The 21,669-nt window shown below is 41.3% G+C and overlaps 1 protein-coding gene across 3 annotated transcripts in view; it reads left to right on the forward strand.

Annotated features, from left to right (window-relative positions):
- The window catches only part of ATP13A4 (ATPase 13A4), a 126,432-nt gene that overhangs the window by 20,466 nt on the left and 84,297 nt on the right, over nt 1–21,669 (forward strand). For all 3 annotated transcript variants that reach the window (XM_059163121.1, XM_059163122.1, XM_059163120.1), the window contains exon 2: nt 13,128–13,301. In XM_059163121.1, the coding sequence (XP_059019104.1) occupies nt 13,128–13,301 (174 nt within the window). The remainder of the gene's footprint in view (nt 1–13,127; nt 13,302–21,669) is intronic.

Here is a 21,669-nt window from a genome sequence, read left to right on the forward strand (position 1 = left end):
GAAATAGAATAATGCCTAAGCAGTTTGGAAAAACCAGTTGTAGGGGACATTAATGTGATGCTGTTGTGAAATTTGAATATGGTTTGGGTATGTGTTGGGATAAAAACTCACTGACCTGGGAAAAAGAAGGCCAGTGAATGAAAAGCACACTAAAAAAAACATGTACAGTATGGTTTCCTTTTGGTGAAAGAAACAACATATACGCAGGAAGTTGTTAATTGTGGTGATCTCTGGGTTGTAGGAATGTCAAGTTTTTATTTGTATTTTTATCTTCTTATCTTTAAAGTGCGTATGTCTTGCTTCTGTAATAACAAAAACATAACATCCCCCAGATGATGTCATAAATATCTGGCCCACCATTAAATGCCCTGAATTACCTTGTATCTGTTGGGTGTGGCATCCCAGGATGTTTGAAAAATGTAGAAATTCAGGTCCCCCTTATACCCCACTCTTCTCCCAAACACGTTCCATTCTTATCAAGTTACTCATTTCGCTATTGTCTACCCTAATTTTACCTTTTGCCACATCTGTTCATTTGCTTGAAATTCTTCAGGAGATTAGGAGGTTCCTCTCCCACCTGCCACAACCAGAATCAGGCATCACAACCTGATGGTGACATGAGAAACTGAACAGTGAGAAACCTGTGCCCAAGGCTGTGCTCAATTCTGAATGCCAGTTGTGGAAATGAATCAAGTTGTCTTGTCACACTGGGGAGTTCTGATGCTCCATTGATGAACACAGCACAGTGGCTGGGGAGTCACACTGTGGCATGGTAGCTCCCATTCTCAGGGGCAAGCATGGGGCTTCCTGCATGTTGTGTGCTCCCTCTTCCAGAGAGCTATCTGATAGCTCCCCAGCAGGTGGTCTGCACACGCCTGTTGGCACCACTTTGCACAAATGGTGCAACAGAAACCATCCGAAGCTTGAGCGAGGGTCACATGGGTGGCTTTGAAGTAAAAGCAGACCTCTCCCTGGAAAGGATTTATGATGGATACCTCAGGAGCCTGCAAGCTGTCACACAGCTGGTGTTAGGAAAGTTCTTATTACAATAATTACAGGTATCAAAATTTAGAGAGATGCAAGAGATCATACAGTCCAACCCTCTTTCTGACAGATGGAGAAATGGAGGCCCAGACAGGGGAAAGGATTGTTTCATTGGACCATAGTTTAGACTCGAACCCCATCTCCAAACCAGTATTTTTTTCCCCCCTACACCAGTGGTTGCAAAATTGTGCGGTATGACTCTTTTTCTTAAGCATTTAGTTTAATTTAATTTTTTTTTGTGTTCTAAAATGTGTTGTTTATGCACCACACCCAGTGCTCCATGCAATACATGCCTTTTTAATCTTTATTTATTTATTTATTTTAAGATTTTATTTTTTATTTATTTGACAGAGAGATCACAAGTAGGCAGAGAGGTAGGCAGAGAGAGAAGGGTAAGCAGGCCCCCACTGAGCAGAGAGCCCCACTCGGGGCTCAATCCCAGGGTCCTGGGATCATGACCTGAGCCAAAGATGGAGCTTTGGCCCACTGAGCCACCCAGGTGCCCCAATATATGCCTTTTTTAATACCCACCACCGGACTCAACTAACCCTCAACCCCTCCTCCCCTCCAAAACCCTCAGTTTGTTTCTCAGAGTCCATAGTCTCTCATGGTTTGTCTCTCCCTCTGATTTCCTCCAACTCTTGGGGTATGACTCTTGATAACTGTTAATGTTATTACTTTGGGCTCAAGGCCATGCATGACCAACAAACACTGGTAGAACCTTTAGAAGCAAAAGTAGAACTCAGTCATTTGAGAGTGTGTGGCAGGTTTTGAAATGGCATATAAATGTGCAAAAAATACATACAGCCAATTTAATAATAATTCAAAACCTGTATAGTCATTGCCTGAGTCAGAAGAGAGAACTCTGCTAGCAGTACAGAGGTTCTCTTAGGGCCTGCCCTAAATATGACCTATCTCTGCTGTCTGTACCCCCTCCATGCAGAAGTGACCTCTCACCTGGCTTGTATAATTATAATTTTCTTGCCTTTAAAAATATTTTTCTAATTATGTATGCATACCATAGCAGTATTTTTGAGGTTTCTGTGATTGAAATCAAACTGATTATATATTCTTTTGTGTTTTGCTGCTTTTCCTTATTAGATTGGTATGATGTACATTACTACACAAAATTGTAGGTTATTTGCATTGTGTCAGAATATATCACTGTAAGATTACACTTTCTAAAAAAGTCAGTTCTATTTTGATGGACTTTTGGATTGTTACCAGCTTTGAGTTTTTCTTGTTTGTGTTCCTGGTACCCAGATACATAGGTTTTTGTAGAGAAGATACAAGTAAAACAGTTGAATTGCACAATGTGTGTGTCTTTACTTCACTGTGTAATGCCAAAGTGCTTTCCAAAGTGGTTTTGACAATTTATCTCATCAGCAATGCTCAGAGAGGATTCCTCATTCTAAGAACGGGTGGTGACCATTGTTCTAGCACATGCTTTCAACTCACTTCCACACTGTGGAAACAATTTCCCGCCTTCTCAATGATTGAGCCTGGTAATATAGTGCTTTTCAAAATGATTTTTATCTACCCAGGCCCTGTTTAGGCATAAACTTGTGATGGAAATCAGTATACTTATATTGATTTTATGTTGTTTGAACAGGTAGAAATGGAGTTGTTCTGGTTGAAAGGGCAGTGTTTGGTGTGCGTGTGTGTGCTAAGTGGGAGGGAGTTTAGAGTACACCTGGACCCTAACCTAATGTCTGGCACATGGTGTAATTATTAGTAGAGTTGTCTGAAATGGAACAGCCTTCCACAGGAAATAGAGTTTGCTTCATTGGAGGTGTGGGAGTTTCACATTATAAGAGAAATACAGGCTCGGGTCATCTCTGATCTTTCCCTCTTCTGAGTTCATGACAGCATACTTCTCCCTCTTTCATTTTCTAAAATCGTATGGTAAGGAACAAGTAATCATACCTGGGGAGAAAGACAAATAATAATACAAGTAATCATACCTGGGGATAAAGACAAATAATAATACTTAGGGATACAATTTATTGTTGGGATAAATTCTCTATTGGTCAAAGAGTAGGGGGCTGACTTTGGAGGGAGCTCATTGCTTTTCCTCTGCTCGCTCTCTCTGTGTGTTTTTATCTGAGAGTTCTCTTAAGATCTCAGCTTTCGGAGTGCTTGGTGGCTCAGCTGGTGAAGCATCCGACTCTTGGTTTCAATTTAGGTCATGATCTCATGGGTCATGAGATTGAGCCCTGTGTGGAGCTCCGTGCTCAGCAGGGAGTCTGCTTGAAGATTCTTTCCCTTTGCCCCTCTTCCCACTCTCACTATCTCTCTTTCTCAAATAAATAAATAAATAAATAAATAAATCTTTAAAAAGTCTCAGCTTTCTTCTCTGAAGAATGATGTTTGGTGGAATGTTTGCTATGATTCACCAGGTGCTAATTGTCAGTGATTACCATTTTTGTCCTCTCTGTTTACCAGTCTTATAATATCCCAATATAAGGAATTACCATATAATTGGAGCCATTGGTGCACTCAAACAGTATCTGTGGGCCTGTTGTGTGCTGGGAACTGTTCTACTCTGTGCCAAGATCCAGCAAGGAACAAGAGAAACCAAAGCTCTGCTCTTGTGGAACTTACATGCTAGGAACAGATCACAAAGAAATAAACAAAAATATCAGAAGAAGATACAGGCTTGTAGAGGTTTAAAATAGGATGATGTGCTAAAAAGTCCTTGGGTTGCTTCTTGAGACCCTGTGGTCAAGGAAGCTGAGATCTCAATGATAAGGAGGGACCAGACTTGTCAGGGCATCCCTCAGGGTTTAATAACTAACCTTAAGTCTAATTGCCCTCATAATAACAGCAGCCTATATTTGATTAATGCTTCTACCACTGTTATTCATTTCATTGTCATAACAGTTTTGTGAACAATAGTGTTCTTAACTTTTAGATGGGGTACTGACTTCTGGATGATACAGTTAGTAAGTGGCAAAACAAAAACAGTCTTGAACCCAAGTGTTTGGTCTTTAAATGTGGCCTTTCCCCTCCCTGCCCAGTCTTGGGTCTCTATCCTGTTCAGTGAGTAGGCTGCCCAGACAAGCCAGTAGTCCCGCATACTGACCTGTCTGTGCTTTGTTTTACGTCACTCAGACATCATTAGAAGTTTTAATTTCAGCACTAAACAAGAACCTAGAAAATGCCTCTTGCCCAAGATTGCCAGACCAGAAGATTAGGATGTTGCTGGCAGAAACCACCATCTGCTTGCTGGGTGGAGTCCCTCTTGCCTATTTCTTCTCCCTTCGCAGTTTGAGCTTGTGAAAACCTGTTTAAGGGAAACTTAAGAACTTGTCTGGGCAGCACCTACACTAGCTCAGATGTGAGCAATTAATAAGAGTTCAAGCCGTGTCCCCCATGACACCTGTCAGACAAGGATGTCAGAGAGCTGAGGACAGAATGTCATCAGGAGAGGCAGGCTGGGGTGGGGAAGGAAGCAGTTTTGAGTAAGAAGGACCTGTCTCTGTTATCTAGCAGCAGGGTGAGTAAGGGTATATTCTTGAACTTCTTTGAACCCTACCTTCCTTATTTCTTGTCCATGGCTGATAATGTTCTTATAGAGTTGTGAGGGTTAAATCAGAATGTGGGAAAAAAAATAAATATTTAGGGTGACAAGGACATACTAGAATTTTTTTTTTTTTTTACATGAACTGATTTTTCACGAGCTTCAGCCAAGCTAGATGGACAATTATTCATGGGGCAGGGTATTACCACCCTGTCTGCCACTATGGGTGGGACAGTTTGTTTTTCAGCCTTCCAACTGGTGTGACAAAGAGGAGTTTCCATAGCCCAGGCTGGCAGCATCCTGAGCAAAGAAAAAACCGTGCTTAGTTAAAAGATACTGAAGTCCCATACATACCTCTTCTTCCTGTTCCCATAGTTGGACTTCTGCCCAGCTAGGAAGACCACAGGCAGTGGCCTCTTCCCTCTGACGTCACCCGAGGACACCAAGTTTTAGGGAAGCCACGAGAGGTCCACTTGCTGGGTGTGGAGGGGGAAAGATGGAAGTGTAAATTTTAAGGATTCAGCAACTTTTGGCCACTGGCTACCTGCAGTAGAATACACATCCTTGAATCCCAAAGTCCCTCCCAAAAGTGCAGTAATTGGCCTGACACGACTGGGTTAATTGTAACACCACCGTACGCTGACCTACCTTAAAATGACATTTTGCCCTGAAATACACTTCGATGTTTTCAGACTCCACACCTTTGCTGCGGGCTAGTTCCTCCTGACTGGAGTGACTTTTCTTATACCCTCCTTTCCGCACTGTTGAAATTGCAAACTTCTCCAAGTCCACCTCCACGAACAATGCTCCTGGAAAGCGCTTTCTAATTATCATCTCAGTTGGACATCCTCATCTCTTTGAACCTAATAGCATTTTTCTCCTAGTGTTTTTCAGATAACACTCAATATTTTCTGCCCAGAATAATATTTTAATTAATTAATTACTAATTTATTTAATTAATTATCTTCCTTGTCAGCTCTTGGAGGGTGGGAAACTTATCTCTAGCAGACCTACTTTATCCATGGCCTTAGACACAGTGGGCAATTTGAGTCGAACTTCAGGAAAGGCACCTGAAAACTTGATGCTGGGAGGTAGCACCTAAACATTTTTATGATGAGTTCCTCAATTCTGGGGACTGACACCTGACACAGGTGTCATTCCATTGTTTCCCATAGTAATTGTGTGATGTAAGGCTATAGCAAGAGAACCAGGAGTCAATGGCCAGACAGAGGACATTCCAAGTTAGGAGTGAGAAAGAAGTGAAAATTCCGAGCTGGAAATGAAATTAAGTGACATTCCAACTATTTGTCATGGGATAGTGAATGGTGGCCAGGTCACCAGACTCCTTAGGATCCCCTTAAGGCACAAGCTTGCCATGAGTTAATGGATGCCAACATTGTTAATGGAAAATGGTACTCAGCTGTTAAGTAGTGATATAGTTCTTTATTTCTAAAGTCATTTTTTAGTTGGAGTAGTGATATTCTTGATCCATTTCTAAAATAATTTTTTTTGTAGATATTAGTATAATTAGTATACTATACTGGGAAATTATTATAGTTCAATCACAGGCATTGTGAACACACCTTTTGGTCCAGAGCAGAAGCTTGGGCAGCAGATGTCCAAATCAGTTGTTCTTTGCAGTCCAGGCTCTTGTTTTGCCTCTGTTGACGGTAAGGAGTTTGTGAGACTCAGTCTTACCTTTAGCATCTTTTCAGCTCCTAGAGACAGACAATAAGGAGGAAGAAAAAGAAAAATGAAAGTGCTCGTCTAAGAGTAACTTGAGTGTAATGCAAATACATTTCCTAATGACCAAAGTAGAGCAGCATCTCAAAGTTGTTTGTGTTTCCTTTTCCCCCGTACCTTGGAATGACTTAATTTTTAGAGAATCCAAGAAAGAGGTAAGTTAAACTAGGCTGAGGAACAAGAAGAGTAATGGTTCCTTCCCTTCCCTTCCTCCTTTCCTTCCATCCTTCCTTCCTTCTTCTTCCTTTCTTCCTCCCTTCCTTCTTTCCTTTAGTACAGTCACTTACTGATTGATTCATCCATTCAGCACATATCTGCTGAGTACCTGCTACATGCAGATAATGTGCCAGGTGCTAGTTAAACATATTGGAGGAAACAAACTTGAAAGGATTCTGAACTGATAGAACTTAAAGTCTTCGGGGTAGAAAGGAGGGAGTTAGAGCAGCCAGCAAAAAATACTAAGTAGGAATTTTGAAAATGCTAAAAAGATATAAAAGGTGGGTGAGGTCAGGGGCTTATCCTTGTGTAGGAGACTGGCTGAGATGACTCTGAGAAGAACATACTTGAAGGAAGCTTCTGCAAACAAGAGAGAGCCAGCCATGGGAAGACCCCGAGGCAGGAGAGGGTTCTGGGACTGTGTTTGACATGGTCAAGGCAAAACGAGGTGGGACGAGAGTGGCTTAATTTGGGGTGGGAGGCTGGGTGCAGACCACAAGGGCAATTTACTTTCTTTCTTAACACTTTAGTTTTCCTCATCTGTTAAATGAGGGGCTGTACCCACTACTGACCTTAGTGGGCACTTGTGAAGTGTGAATTCTTTTCTACCATAGATTTCAGTATCAAAATTCTCTGGGTCTCCTCTGAGTACTGAGGAGGACATCCTGGCACTTAGACTAGGGACTTGCTTAGGTTAGGTGGGGGAAACTCAATACCTACTCAGGTTTCTCAACCTTAGCATTGTTTGGGGTCGGAGAAGTTTTTGTTGTGGAGGTTGACGGACAGCTGTCCTCTGTACTGTAAGATGTTTACCTGCACTGGGGGATATTTACTAGCATTCCTAGTCTCTACCCAGAAGCTGTGTCAGTATCACCTCTCACCTAGTTGACAATGACTCAGAATGTCTCCAGCTATTGCCAAATGTCCCCTGGAGGCAGGATCACTCCTGGTTGAGAACCACTGGCCTTCAGGAGGAGCCTGTAACTCTGATGAGCAGCCCAGTGTGAGATGAGAAATGAATCTGACATATGGCCTCAGGGTGGAGGAAAAGAGAAAGCATGGCAGGGACCATGAGAAACAGGGAAGCATCTGCTCATTTAAAGGGGAGGCATCTTTTACTCCGATCAATTCTTTCTTCCTTTTTTTCCCTTTAGGTGCTCACATTTAGATTGTCTATATAAGCCTTGGTTCATGATACTCTCCTTACTTGGCAATGCTGAGTTGCATTAGTTCAGTTATCTCTTTAATGGGTTCTTTATAATAACATGATGACTCTAACCTCCAGCAAGATCTAGGACCTGGATAATAGACTACATTTGACAATGTGGTCCTGCCTTGTCTCAGTGGGGGTACCCATTGTCCTATAGCATGTCTTCATCAATTCCTGGCCTTCAGCAATCAATGCTTTCCTTTTGATGTAGCTTTCTTTTACTTAAGTCTATCCCAAAAATACACTTTAAATTTTTGTTGTTTTTAACCTTGTAAAAATGTTTCCATGCTTATGTAATTGTCTGCACCGACTTTTATTACTTACTAGTATGTTACTGAGAGTCATCCACGTTATGGAGTGTTGCTGTAGAGTTTGTCTGAAGTGCTGTGTAAGATCCCAGTGTATGAATGTACTGCAGGGCCTCATTCTCTCTCTTATCGGATGGTTTTGGGGTAGTTCCTGGGTTATTTGGTGTTCTCTAGCCGAATCCTCCAGTACAAGAATATGGGTACTGTGCTATCACAATTTCTGATTTATTTTATTTTATTATTATTATTTTATTTTATTTTTTATTTTAAGCTTTTATTTATTTATTTGACAGACAGAGATCACAAGTAGGCAGAGAGGCAGGCAGAGATAGGGGTGGAGGGAAGCAGGCTCCCCGCTGAGCAGAGAGCCTGGGCCTCCATACCAGGACCCTGAGATCATGACCTGAGCTGAAGGCAGAGGCTTAACCCACTGAGCCACCCACGTGCCCATTTCTGATTTATTTTAAAGAAAAGCTAGAAATCAGAATGTCTATGTGAAAACAACTGGGGGACCAATATAAAGTTCTAAGAAATGCTTACCAGGCCAAGAAGAAACCTGTCTGCTGGTCATTCTTCTTGAGCGCCCAGTTTAAGATTTCTAGATTCAGTCATTCCAGTTGAGAATATCTCACGTTGATCTAGAAGTCCAATGAACTTAGGAGACCCTTGGGAAATCATCCTTTAGCATTGAAGTGTTGAGCAAGAAGTTGCTGAGGTAGAAATTGGAGTAAGGTGTGTGGTCGGGATAAAGAGTGATGTAAATTGCATTCATTTAGTACAATTGAGTACAGTGAAACATTCTCTTCACACCCAAAATTTGGAAATAAGGGAAAAAAGAATATCTTAAGGAAGAGAAACTTAAAAATCAGTTAAACTTTCAAATATTTAGTGGCGCCAGTAAAAACATGCAAAATTGTCTTAAAGAGAATAAATGGCTTCCAGGCTAATGGGATTTTACCATAATTTGATGGAATTAATTACAATGATTAAAGAAGGCATGTCAGTCAGGGTGGGAGATGGTGATAGAAGAGTCCAGAGCCCATTTTAAGCACCATGCTTGCATCCGGCTCCACTGGCAGGACAATCAGGCTCGGAGACAGCGCTGTTGGGAAAAGAAAAACTCTTAATACCTACCCATGTATTCATCCGGTCTTGTGACTGTTGCTTACATCTCACTCTCTCATTCCAACTAGTCTCTTGGACCTGGTGACCTCGAATCTTCTCTGTGAGAGGAATTCTGCTGGTTAGCTCTGGGACTAGCATGCTGAGAGCCACTCTCAGGACTTGGCGAGTCCCCAGATGATGACATTACCCTAGAAGCTTCCTGGAGTCAGCCAATGCCCTGCTCTCATCACTCTCTCCTGTGCATTTCCAGAAGCATTGTCTTCATTTCCAGAAGCAGTGTCAGGCCCTAAGTTCAAGTACAGAATGTAAACTCTAGAAAGATCAGCCTTGATTCAGCTTCAAGAACCTTCTAAGAAAGGGTTTTATCTAGACTGTGGGAGCTCTCTGAATCTCTACAGAGAAGTCTATTTGTATGCATCTGTGTGTATTTTTTTCTGGTGATTAGGGTCTATAGACTTAAGGGACTCTGTTGGCTAAGGTAGTTGAAACCACTGCTTTGGAAAGCATAAGTCTGACTTCTTGAATACTGGAGCTCTGCAGAGAAGAAGACCTGGACTCCTGGCAGCCAAAGATTACGCCCTTAGGAATGCAAAGGACCTAGATCTCCAGGGACAGAGGGAACAGAAGAATCTGTGGTTAGCAGGGGAGAGAAAGAAAGGGACAGTGTGCTATTTCATAATGCATGTAGATTGCCATGAGTGTGATATTCTTTTGACATTTTCTCAATATTCTCTCTCTCTCTATTTTTTCGGCTGATTTATTCCTTTTTGTGGGAGGTAAGTGTAGGTGGAGTGCAGAGTAGCAAGAAGGTTCCCTCAAGGATTTTCAGGGATGTGGGAGGCACTCCATAATGTAGGAAGTAAACTGCTACAGGGTCATAACAAACAGCACCATGCTAATTTTTGCAATTTTAAATCCAATACCTATTAATAGTCCCTGCAATGCAATTTACTTCCAGTCAGTATATAATTCAACTTATGACAATAAGCAATAATTTAACACTCCTTGTCCACATTATTCCAACCTTTCTACTAAAAGTTTGACAATGGATTACTGGTCATGAACTATTAACTGAGGTAGTGTCCACAGAACCGAAGGCAGGCAAGCTTTGAAAGCAACACTCTGGTGTAACCTGGGGATATTTACCTGGCCTGGCTGTGACACTTTTGGTCTACTGCTGTACCAGTGTTTTTATTGGTAGCACCCAATTCAGATGACGATTTATATAGTCATTTTTCTATATAACCCTTATATTGCTCTAACTTTGTTTGTTCTTATCTGTTTATGTATCTCTTTTTCCATTAAACTGAACTCCTTGAGGCTAACAACATCATCTCATTCATCTCTGTGTCTGGCACATGTCTTTTCTTTTGGTGGACACTTAAAAATTATTTGTTACATTGAACTGAAATCTAAGGCAGAATGAAGAAGAACCTTAGAGTGGAAATGACCAGCTCACATTATCTGCCCTGTGCTGCAGAGGTCTAGACCAGAGGTCTAGCTTTGAGTTATTTATGAGCTTTATGCTTTGAGAAACTTATTTAATCTCTTTCAGCTAAATGGAAGAGTAGATGCAAAGTGCTTGGTGAAGGGCTTCGAAGTGCTCAGTAAGTCTTAACTACTATTATTGTTATGAATAATAGTTGTTAATCACATCTATTATATATAATAACTTTAAGCTTCAGTTTTCTTAGCTGAAAATTGAAGATAATAATTCCTGTTTACATTATTTCGATAATGAACAAGAAGACTATTTAGAAACTATAGAGGGCTCTCATTGCATAGCCCATAAAAGAATACATGGTCAGAGATATCTGTGCTTCTAGAATTGGTGTAACTCGGACATATTACATGGGGGGTTCAATTCATGGGCAATATAAAGAAACTTTTAAATATAACACTAAAAAAAAAAAAATATGATACCATGTCTGGGTTGTTAGGTAGAAGTTGACCTGTTCCAAACTGTAGAAACATTAAAAAGCACATGGGAAAAGATAATGGGGTAGACTCAGAACAGGTATGGGATTTAGGATTGGGATCCTGTTCAATATGGGGTCAACAAAGCATTGCTTCAAGAATGATGAGAGGGCAGAATCATTCCAGGCCTGGCAGCTGGAGAGCAAGAGCTTGAGTTTGGGACAAGAGAGGATTCATGTCAAGAGAGACATTCTAGTTTTCAAAATTGGCCAAGAGCTTATGTTTCTGAGTTAATGTGAATACTTTATCCAAGGCATGCCAAATGTGGGCAATGCTGAAGGCAGACAGTCAGTACCCAGAGGCACTGCTAATATGAGGAAGGCTCCCCAAAATTAAACATGTAAGCGCCTTTAGCCAAGGATCACAGAAACCCTTCTGATAATGTAATCTTTATCAAGTGAGATAAGGAAGGTGGCTGATTTAGAGTGGTGTATTCCAGCTCCCTTGTTATCCTAACAGGCAATCCTAGTGGGAGCAGAATGATTGACATGAGGAATTCTTAGATCTAAATGCCAATAACTGAGGGGTAGAATTTCAGGTCTACTTCAGGGGAAATGGTTAGATGGTAGTAGAAGCAGCAGTAACTAGCAGCATAAGCAGCAGCAGCAATAAACGCATGTGTAGCCCTTATGCGTACTAACTTATTTAATCTTTACCATAACCCTGTGAAGTGGGTTTTATCACCATGCCCATCTTATGGATGAGAAACCAAAGAATAAAGAGGCTAAATAACGTGCTCAGGGTCATACTCAGCAAGTGGTAGAGTTAGGCTTTGAATCTAACGTGTCTTGGTCCAGAGAATATGCTTTTAAAAAATATATATATATTTTTAAAATTTCTTTTCAGTGTACCAGAATTCATTGTTTATGCACCACACCCAGTGCTCCATACAATACGTACTCTCCATAATACCCACCACCAGGCTCACCCAACTTCTCAACCCCGCCCCTTCAAAACCCTTAGTCGTTTTTCAGAGTCCATAGTCTCTCATGGTTCATCTCCCCCTCCAATTTCTCTCAACTCCCTTCTCCTCTCCATCTCCCCATATCCTTCGGGTTATTTCTGATGCTTTTAATGAAGATACTTGATTTTTCAGTTTTGGCCACGAGGATCAGTGTAATGGATACCTTTGACTTTGTGTGATAGAACTGAGGAACTGAGGCCTTAAACTTTAGGGCTGGTTTTCCATTCTGTCTCAGGCTGTACTTGGAAGGAAGAAGGTTGTCCAGATTGTAAATATATTAGAAGACTCTTTTCTTGCCATATTTGTATCATTCAGGGTCTCCAATCCCCTTGCTCAAAGCAAGGGCTCAATAACCCAAATAGTTTCTATGAATTTTCCCCCATGCTGTGAAATTCTTTGTGCAACTGAACAAGGGTGGAGGGTGGGAATGCACAGCCCCACCCTAACCCCCTGACGGCAGGTTCACAGTTAGTTACTCACCCTCTTCTGGGTCAAACACTTTCATCACATCCAGACTACACCCTCAAAGCCTGGTTCTCTCCTTCCCATGTGACTGCTGGTCATCTGGTCCTCCCATCACATAGCTCATAGTCATGTCTGTGAAGGCTATGGGTCAAACGTGGGTTTGACTCTTGGAAGCAGAATTCTTAGCTTGGGGCCCTTGGCCAGGTCTTTCCATTCAAGCTTTCTGAGCTCAACCTTATCATTTATGAACGAGGGTAATATCATTCTATTCAAGGAATGTTCAAGAGACTTAAGATAACGTATCTCTTAACATAGTGTTTGGCACAGAGTAACCAGGTGCTCGAATTATAGAAACTGAGTTTCCCAGTTTGATTGCGACTTCCTGGGGGCCTGGGAACACGTGGTATTTTGTTAGGGATTCTTCTCCAGTTTCTCAGTCTCTCGTTGACTTCTTCATTCTCTGCCCCCAGTTTTATCACCAAAATCCCAATTGGTTGATTTGCTATTTACTGTACTTAACCAATATTTGGGGTTATTTTGATTCTTCCTCAGGAGATATTTGGCTACCGGACTCAAGGCTGCCGGAAAACCCTCTGTCTTGCTGGATCCATCTTCTCATTTGGGATCCTCCCCTTGGTGTTTTACTGGAGACCTGCTTGGCATGTGTGGGCAAATTGTGTCCCATGTTCCTTACAAGAGGCAGATGTCGTGTTGCTGAGGACAACGGTAAGTGTGCATCTGGCTTTGTACCTGGCGACCCTTTCTCTTGGACAGCTCATTGCAGGAGGGCTGTGGGAGAGGTGCACATGAAAAATTCCATCACAGCCTTGCATTTATTTTCCAAGAACTCAATAATTTGTGTACGACAGGATTTCATTAAGAAGACCTGCTTCACAGGATATTCCTTCTAAACTTGTGAGTCTTGTGAATATTGGAGCCTGTATAACCCTCTGAACAGCTGAAAGTAATGGGTAATGTGAAGTACTTAAGGCAGGCAGCAAGATACAAAGTTCACATGGATGTTTCTCCCATGTCCTGATGTATCTACTATCCTAGTCCCCCTCGAGCAGCTCTGCAGGAAGGGATGGGAAGAGGTGGGGAGGAGACGGGGAGCACCCCTCTGGGGAGGATACTGTCTTCTGTTGATTTGAGAGAGCCACAATCTTTGAGGGAGTGTGTTGCATCCTGCAGATAAGCTAGGGTTAAAAAAAAAAAAAAAAAGCCATCTTGTTCTGAGCTCATTGTCGCTCGCTCTCTCTAATACAAAGTGCTGGTGTTAGGCGAGTTTTCCTGAATTTGCTCAGCGAACACTTCCTCCTAGTGTTCATTCCACTTAGGCAATGTGTGTTGTTCCTGTTCCTGCTGCCATGTCAGCTCCACCAGGGAAGGGATTATTTCTAATTAGCTAATTGCTGCATTAGTTCCTGCATGAGGTGGCGATTCCATAAATACATAGTGGCCAATAGGCTGAAGTGGCTCTTCCCATTGATAGGAGTCAAGATGCAGTCTCACGGAATGATCCATCTCTGACTGACTTTTAGTGAGCGTTTCTCACAACACATCAGCCCACATGACCCAGAATGACAGCCAAACTATTGATAAATCAACCTCTGCTGGGCTGTTAGCACCTCTTTATATATAACAATCTCTCTAGGTAAACACACTATTTAATGCGGGGAGAGGGGAGGATAGCAACAATCATAAGCCTGAAATTAGAGGCACCTCCTTCCAAGCTCTACTATGGTTCTCAGGGGCCAACGCTCTTGCTGCTGCAGAAACAACCTTAGGAACAGAAAAGCTTCCTGCCTTTCAGAGTGTACCGCCAGACTCTCTGGATCTGAGAATCACTGGCTGGGCCTAGCTGTACTGTCTGAGACTGCAGGCAGAGCCAAGTCATGGACAGGAATAGGAGGAAACGAGCAAGAAAATGGCAATGGAAGGGAGGAAAATGAAAGAACTCGAGGGGAAGTGTGTAAAGGGAAAATGAAGAGAGAGAAAAGAGAAAAAAAAAATCCAGTAAGAGAAACAAACAAATTGTCAACCAATAGGGAACGAGTGTACCGTTTGGGATTTGGAGTCACGAGGTCCTAGCACTCCAGATGTGTGACCCCTCGGGAGTGTTACCTAACCTTTCAGGACCTCGATTTCCCCACTTGGGAAATAGGCCAAGGAAGAGTACTTGTTCTTGTTTGCGTTGGTGTGAGGATGAAATGAGGTTGTGGATTGAAAAGCCTGTTGCAAACTGTAAAAGACGTGATTGGAGATCATTTTAATTGTGAGTGAGTGAGTGTGTGTGTGTGTGTGTGTGTGTATTATTGCTGAGGCAGCTCTGACAGCTTGCTTTACAGAAGAGTCTGGGCTAGGTGCCCCACATATAACAGGCTGCTTTCTGGAAGCTGTGCCCTCCCCTTTTGAGCCAGGAGCATTCCCTTCCAGGATGGGGAACATGGGAAAGAGGTCTAGGGCCTTCGAATCCCCGTTATTCACCCAAGCTCCATGAGGTCACCTCTCCCGGTGGCATGTGGTCAACTTCGCACCTAGCTACATACTGGAAAAAACTTAAAAGCACTGGTGCCTTAGGGTGCTGTGTTCCATTCTCTTCCTCTTTCTTTCAAAGTGTTTTAAGCCCCTCTCCCATCTCACTGCTCTCCATAACTAATCAGAGCCATCTAAACCAGCTTCAATCTTGCCTTTTTCATCTTGATTTCAACTTTAATTTTTAATTACCTCCTCTTATGTGTCATTTTAAATGGATTTGCTATGCCAGAAACTCTCCAAATAAATGAGGTTCTAAATTAGTCTTTATGTAATTAGACAAGAACTCAATTATACCAAGCATTCTTACAATCTGAGCTTTAGATGAAAAGAAGCTTTGGCCACAAATAGTTTAAAAGTCTGTGGCTAGGTTATTTGCATGAAATGACTCCTTAAAAATTTTTTATTTGAATTATATTGTGATCGCTGGACTATAAAGACCTCCCATGAAGGAGGGCTAAGAAAACTACTACCTGAAGATGTGTTGTATGTCTATTTTTCATGTTATTAAAAAATCAGTACTTGGTATTTATCATCAATCTCACACTGGTAAGATTACAGATCATTAACACAGACACTGATGAGGTAGTCATTTTTTAACATTAAAAAAAGTGTCGGGGGGGCGCCGATGTACTGACTAAAAAGTCTTTAGTGCTCAGTTTATTTTCAGTTTCCCATCTCTTATTAAACCCCTCTAAGGGTGAGATTTTTTCCAAAATACAAGAGTAATTGCACTTTTATTTTGTAATTTTAAAAGTGGCATTTTATTCATTATTCATCTACTTCTGAATTTTAACTGATATCTGTAGGGTTGCCACATTTCTATGCAAATAGCATGATTTACATTCATTGGTGTTTTGAATTCAGATGCTCCTGATAATTTCCATAGTTTTCATCTTTATTATAATTACAGATGCATTTTTTTCCCTTTCCTGTCATATGTGACATGTTGTCAAAGACTCATGATGTGCAGAGGAGAATGTGATGATTGGTTACTAGGCTGAGTCAGGTTGTTTTATTTCAGTGTTTTAATGGGGAGCATTTTTCTTCAGTTTCACCTAAAGATGTCAGTGCTTGGGGTCTTAGAAAACTCAGAAATTCTGCAACTCGGCCATGCAAATGGCATCCGAAGACCACCAGCCCCGGGATCCTCTTAGCCACCAATATTTGTATTCACATATTCTGGATCCCAGACTCATCTTTCCCTCCTCCGTAGTCTGGTCTCTCCAAGCCCAGGTGCCTCCCATCAATGCCGTTTCCCAAGGGAGCCAGACACTTTTTGTCTTTGCTTTTACTCATAACATTTCTTCTGCTATTTTCTAACCTGTTCATGCATTCAGTTATTTATTCATTCGCTAAATACTTCCTGAGCGCCAATCATGTACCAGACATTGTTATAGGTACCGGGAATACAGTTATGACCCAAACAGATGGAAATCCCTGTCCAGTAGAGTGACATTCTGGTGAGGAGTCAACTCCTACATGCACACACTCACACGCACGAGTATAGAAAGTAGGTGTTCTACTGCTATTTGTGAAAACCCAGTCGTCCCTCAGCCGTCTACCTCCTTTTCCCCTGCTGATCCATTCCCTGCCTCAATTCTGGGGGGAATTAATTACCTTTCCTTCATTCTCTTTGAGTTACGTATTTTCACCTCTGACTGCTATAATGCTTTTTGCAATCTGCCCTGTATGAAAATATGCTATTCATTTCACATTTTATAACACAGAATTTCATTGACTATTTCATATAACTTCCATAACAACCCTGGGAAATGGGCACTATCATCTGTCTCTATTTTACAGATGAGGATACAGATAACAGCTTTGCGGTCTAGAAAGCCTAGTAAATGTCCCCCAGGATTTCCCTCCCTCCCTCCTCGCTCCCTCTTTCCCTCCTCCCCTCCTTCATAAATTTGATGAACACAGATTGTGTGCCAGCCACAGGGCTAACTCTGGCCAGGGAGTGGGGTATAACAATTAGTCAAATCAAAGTTCTTGACCTCATGAAGTTTACTAGATCACTAAACAAATAAATATAAATATCTAATTGTTATAATTGCTGCTCAGGAAAGATTCATAGTTATGGTAAGATTGTAAGACAGGACAGGGCTTTGACCAAGTCAAGGAGGCTTTCCAGTCTCCAAAGGATAATGAGTCAAAAGGTGAGGTGGCTGTTGGGGAGGGGCACATGGGAAATGGCCCAGGAAAAGGTAATAGTGTGGACAAAGAACTTGCACATGTCTTCTGACCCTCTAAAACCAGAGTTTTTCCTCCCTATCCTATATTCCTTTATTTATAGTTTTTATTTTATTAGATTATAGGCTTTTTGAAGACAGTAACTGTGACTTACTTTTCACTCTCCACATCATCTAGTACGTGGCCACAGCAGGTGCTCAATATTTATTTAATACAATTAAATAAATTGAATTTAATCTGTAATAAATGGTCTCATGGTTTTTACCAGCACTTTTCTTACAAAGATGTTAAAGTGAAGAGTCAAGGCTGAGAAAGTAAGAGAAGACAGTATTATATTTCTTTTAGGTACACATTCCCTCTTCTAAATCACATTTCCCCACCCCTTATTTCAACATGGTTTTCCCTTAGACATCCAACCAGAGAGCCCTGAGATTCTGTGGGCTTTCCTATCAGAAATGATTCTATGTTAAGAAAAATAGTTTGTCCTTCATAACACAGGGCTATTTATTTATTGACGAATGTTTTTTAGTGTACACTTTAATCCTAATCATCTATTATACCCACTCCCCTCCCACCTCCCTTCCAGTAAAAGTCTGCTTCTTGATTTGTCTCTCTTTGTTTCTCTCTTTTGTCTTCTTCTGCTTGTTTGTTTTGTTCTTTAAATTCCACATGTGAGTGCAATCAGGTGGTATTTGTCTTTCTTCGACTGACTTATTTCACTCAGCATTATACTCTCTTGCTTCATCCATGGCTTGCAAACAGCAAGATTTTATTCTTTTTTGGCTGAATAATATTCTAGTGAGTGTGTGTGTGTGTGTGTGTGTGTGTGCGTACGCGCGCATCTTCTTTACCCATTCATCTATTGATGGACACTTGAGCTGCTTCTATAATTTGGCTATTGTAAACAATGCTGCAATAAACGTAAGGGTGCATATATCCTTCCAAATTAGTGTTTTTGTATTTTTTTGTGTCAATATCCAGTACTGCAATTACTGGATCATACAGTAGTTTTATTTTTATTTTTATTTTTTGAAGAACAGCCATACTGTTTTCCACAGTGGCTGCATCAGTTTGCATTCCCACCAACGTGTATGAGGACTCCTTTTCCTCCACATCCTCACCAACACTGGTTTCTTGTGTTTTTTAGCCATTCTGACAGGTATGAGGTGATATCTCATTGTAATTTTGACTTACATTTTCCTGATGATGAATGATGTGAACATCTTTTCATTTGTCTTTTGGCCATCTATATGTCCTCTTTGGAAAAGTGTCTGTTCATGTCTTCTGTCTATTTTTTAATTGGATTATTTGTGTTTTGGGTGTTGAGCTGTATCAGTTCTTTACATATTTTGGATATTAACCCTAGATGTGTTATTTGCAAATATCTTTTCCCACCCATAAGGTTGCCTTTCAGTTTTGTTGATTGTTTCCTTCACTGCACGTAAGTTTTTATTTTGACGTAGTCTTAATAGGTTTTTTTTTTTTGCTTTTATTGCCTCAGAAGAGGTAATTTTATTACCTCTTGCCTCAGAAGACCTAGCTAGTAAAAATGTTGCTATGGCTGATGTAGGAGAAATTTCCACGTGTGCTCTCTTCTAGGATTTAAAAAAAAAAAAAGATTTTATTTATTTATTTGTCAGAGAGAGAGAGAGAGAGAGAGAGAGCGAGCAGGGAGAGTGGCAAGCAGAGGGAGAAGCAGACTTCCACTGAGTGAGGAGCCTGATGTGGGACTCAATCTCAGAACCCTGGGATTATGACCTGAGTTGAAGGCAGATGCTTAACCGACTGAGCCATCCAGGTTTCCCTGTTCTAGGGTTTTTATGGTTTTAGGTCCTACATTTAGGCCATTGATCCATTTTGAATTTATTTTTATGTACGGTGTGAGAAATTGGTCCAGTTTTATTCTTTTGCACGTAGCTGTCCATTTTCTTAACACCATTTGTTGAAGAAACTGTGTTTTTGTCATTGCATATTCTTCCCTACTTTGTCAAAGATTAACCAACCATATAACTGTGGGTTTGGTTCTGGGTTTTCTATTCTATTCCACTGATCTATGTGTTTTTTTTTGTTTTTTGTGCCAGTACCATACCATTGTGATTACTAACAGAGGGCCGTTTGTATTGTGATTTACATTTTGCAAGATATTTGCAAATATGTTGCCTCACATGTTCTTTTCTGGTAGAGATTATTTCCCTCCCTCCCCTCCCCTGCCATTTTACATACAGATGGAAGCATAGAGAACTTTTTTTTTTTTTTTTTTCATTTATTTATTTGACAGAGAGAAATCACAAGTAGATGTGGGGCAGGCAGAGAGAGAGAGAGAGGGAAGCAGGCTCCCCGCTGAGCAGAGAGCCCGACGCGGGACCCGATCCCAGGACCCCGAGACCATGACCCGAGCCGAAGGCAGCGGCCTAAACCACTGAGCCACCCAGGCGCCCCAGCATAGAGAACTTTTAAGAAAAGTTCAGGGTCCCATAGCTGTAAGCAGTGAAACTGTCCAGAGCTGAACTGGAGTTGGAACTGGGGATCTTATTACCCTCTGGCTGGTCAGCAGGCTCCACAGAGGCAATACTGTAAAATGGTAGAAGAGTGGAGTCTGGAGCCTGACTGCCTGGGTTTATTCCCAGTGTTGCTCTTGACCTACTTTGAGCAATGTATTAGCTTAGGCTACCATAATAGCATACCACAGATGGGGTACCTTAAACAATAAAAACTTATTTTCTCATAGTTCTGGAAGCTAGAATTTCGAGATCAAGGTGTTGGCAGGATTAGTTCCTGGTGAGACCTTTCTTCTGGCTTGCAAAGGACCAAATACCCTCTCTCTGTGTTCCCACGTGTTAGAGGGAGAGTTTGATTATTTCTCTTCTCATAAGGGCATCAGTCCTATTGCATTAGGATCTCACCCTTATGGCCTCACTTAATCTTAATTACTTCCTGAAGTCTTTATCTCCAAATGCACTCACACTGGGGGATAGGCCTTCAACCTTGGAACCAATGCATAACAGGTAAGTTAACTTAGCACGCCCCCACCCACTTTGCCTCTCCTTACTCTTCTTGTGTTAAGTGGCGCTAACAGTAGTACTTGCCGTATTGTCATGAGAAATAAATGAGAGGGTGCGTGTGAGGTGCTTTGATGAAATCCAGGCCTGGCGTGTAGGCATGCCATGGGCCTGGCTTACTACACACTTTGTAAAACCAATTTTGACTTTTTATTTGTTACTTCTTTTTTTCTTTTCTTTTCTTTCTTTCTTTCTTTTTTTTTTTTTAAGATTTTATTTATTTATTTGAGAGAGAGAGACAGTGAGAGAGAGCATGAGAGGCAAGAAGGTCAGAGGGAGAAGCAGACTCCCCATGAAGCTGGGAGCCCGATGGGGACTCGATCCCGGGACTCCGGGACTGTGACCTGAGCCGAAGGCAGTTGCCCAACCAAATGAGCCACCGAGGCACCCCTATTTGTTACTTCTTACTATGCCCCGCATCTCCAGACATTTTGGACAGTTAGCAAACTCACTACCTATTCTTCCTTCAGAAAATGATCATGAATACAAGCAAAATACTTAATCTCCCCAAAAGTATATGCTGAATTGTTCAGAATTTCCTTTTTTTTTTTTTTTTTTTTTTGGTATACAAACATAGATATAGCTCTTGTTTTGTCATAGAACTTTCCTGCTTTGTCCTGTCTCCATACCACTACACCTCTCCCCTTTATCTGGCAACATGTCCCAAGAGTACTGAGACAATAATTAGTGAGAGATTTCTTCAATGCACAGAACTTTCTTTCTCTATTTTATAACTAAATCCTACGTTCTAGCCAATGTCAACTTTTTCCAGCTAAGCAACTTTGGGAATATTAGGCCAAGCTATTAGAGTATCAATGGATATGACCAAGAAGGAGAAGGAAAGAAAAGAGTGATAATTAAAGATAAAAAGAATAATATTTTGCCAAAATCATGGGTCTGTAAAGACTAAAGATAGTGTTCTAGAAAGAACCTGAAAAATGTAAGTTATTATTACTTTATTCATAATCCTCTAAGTACTTCATCTTAGCTAGAGTTTATGTTTTTAGCATTACGATGTATCCACGTCCAAATGAAAAATACTGCCATTCTGATACCTCTTTGGAACTTTGCAATGGGTTACTTTTCCTCATCTTTTTAAATTTATTCTTTTATTATTATTATTATTTCTTTTGGTAAAGATTTTATTTATTTATTTGAGAGAGAGCATAAGCAGGGGGAGGGGCAGAGGGAGAAGGAGAAGCAGGCTCCCCATTGAACAGGGAGCCCATAGGGCTCAATCCTGGGACTCTGGGATCATGACCTGAGCCAAAGGCAGACAGACGTTTAACCAACTAAGCCAC

This window comes from Mustela lutreola, chromosome 2 (assembly GCF_030435805.1).
Source record: "Mustela lutreola isolate mMusLut2 chromosome 2, mMusLut2.pri, whole genome shotgun sequence".
Lineage (NCBI taxonomy): Eukaryota > Metazoa > Chordata > Mammalia > Carnivora > Mustelidae > Mustela > Mustela lutreola.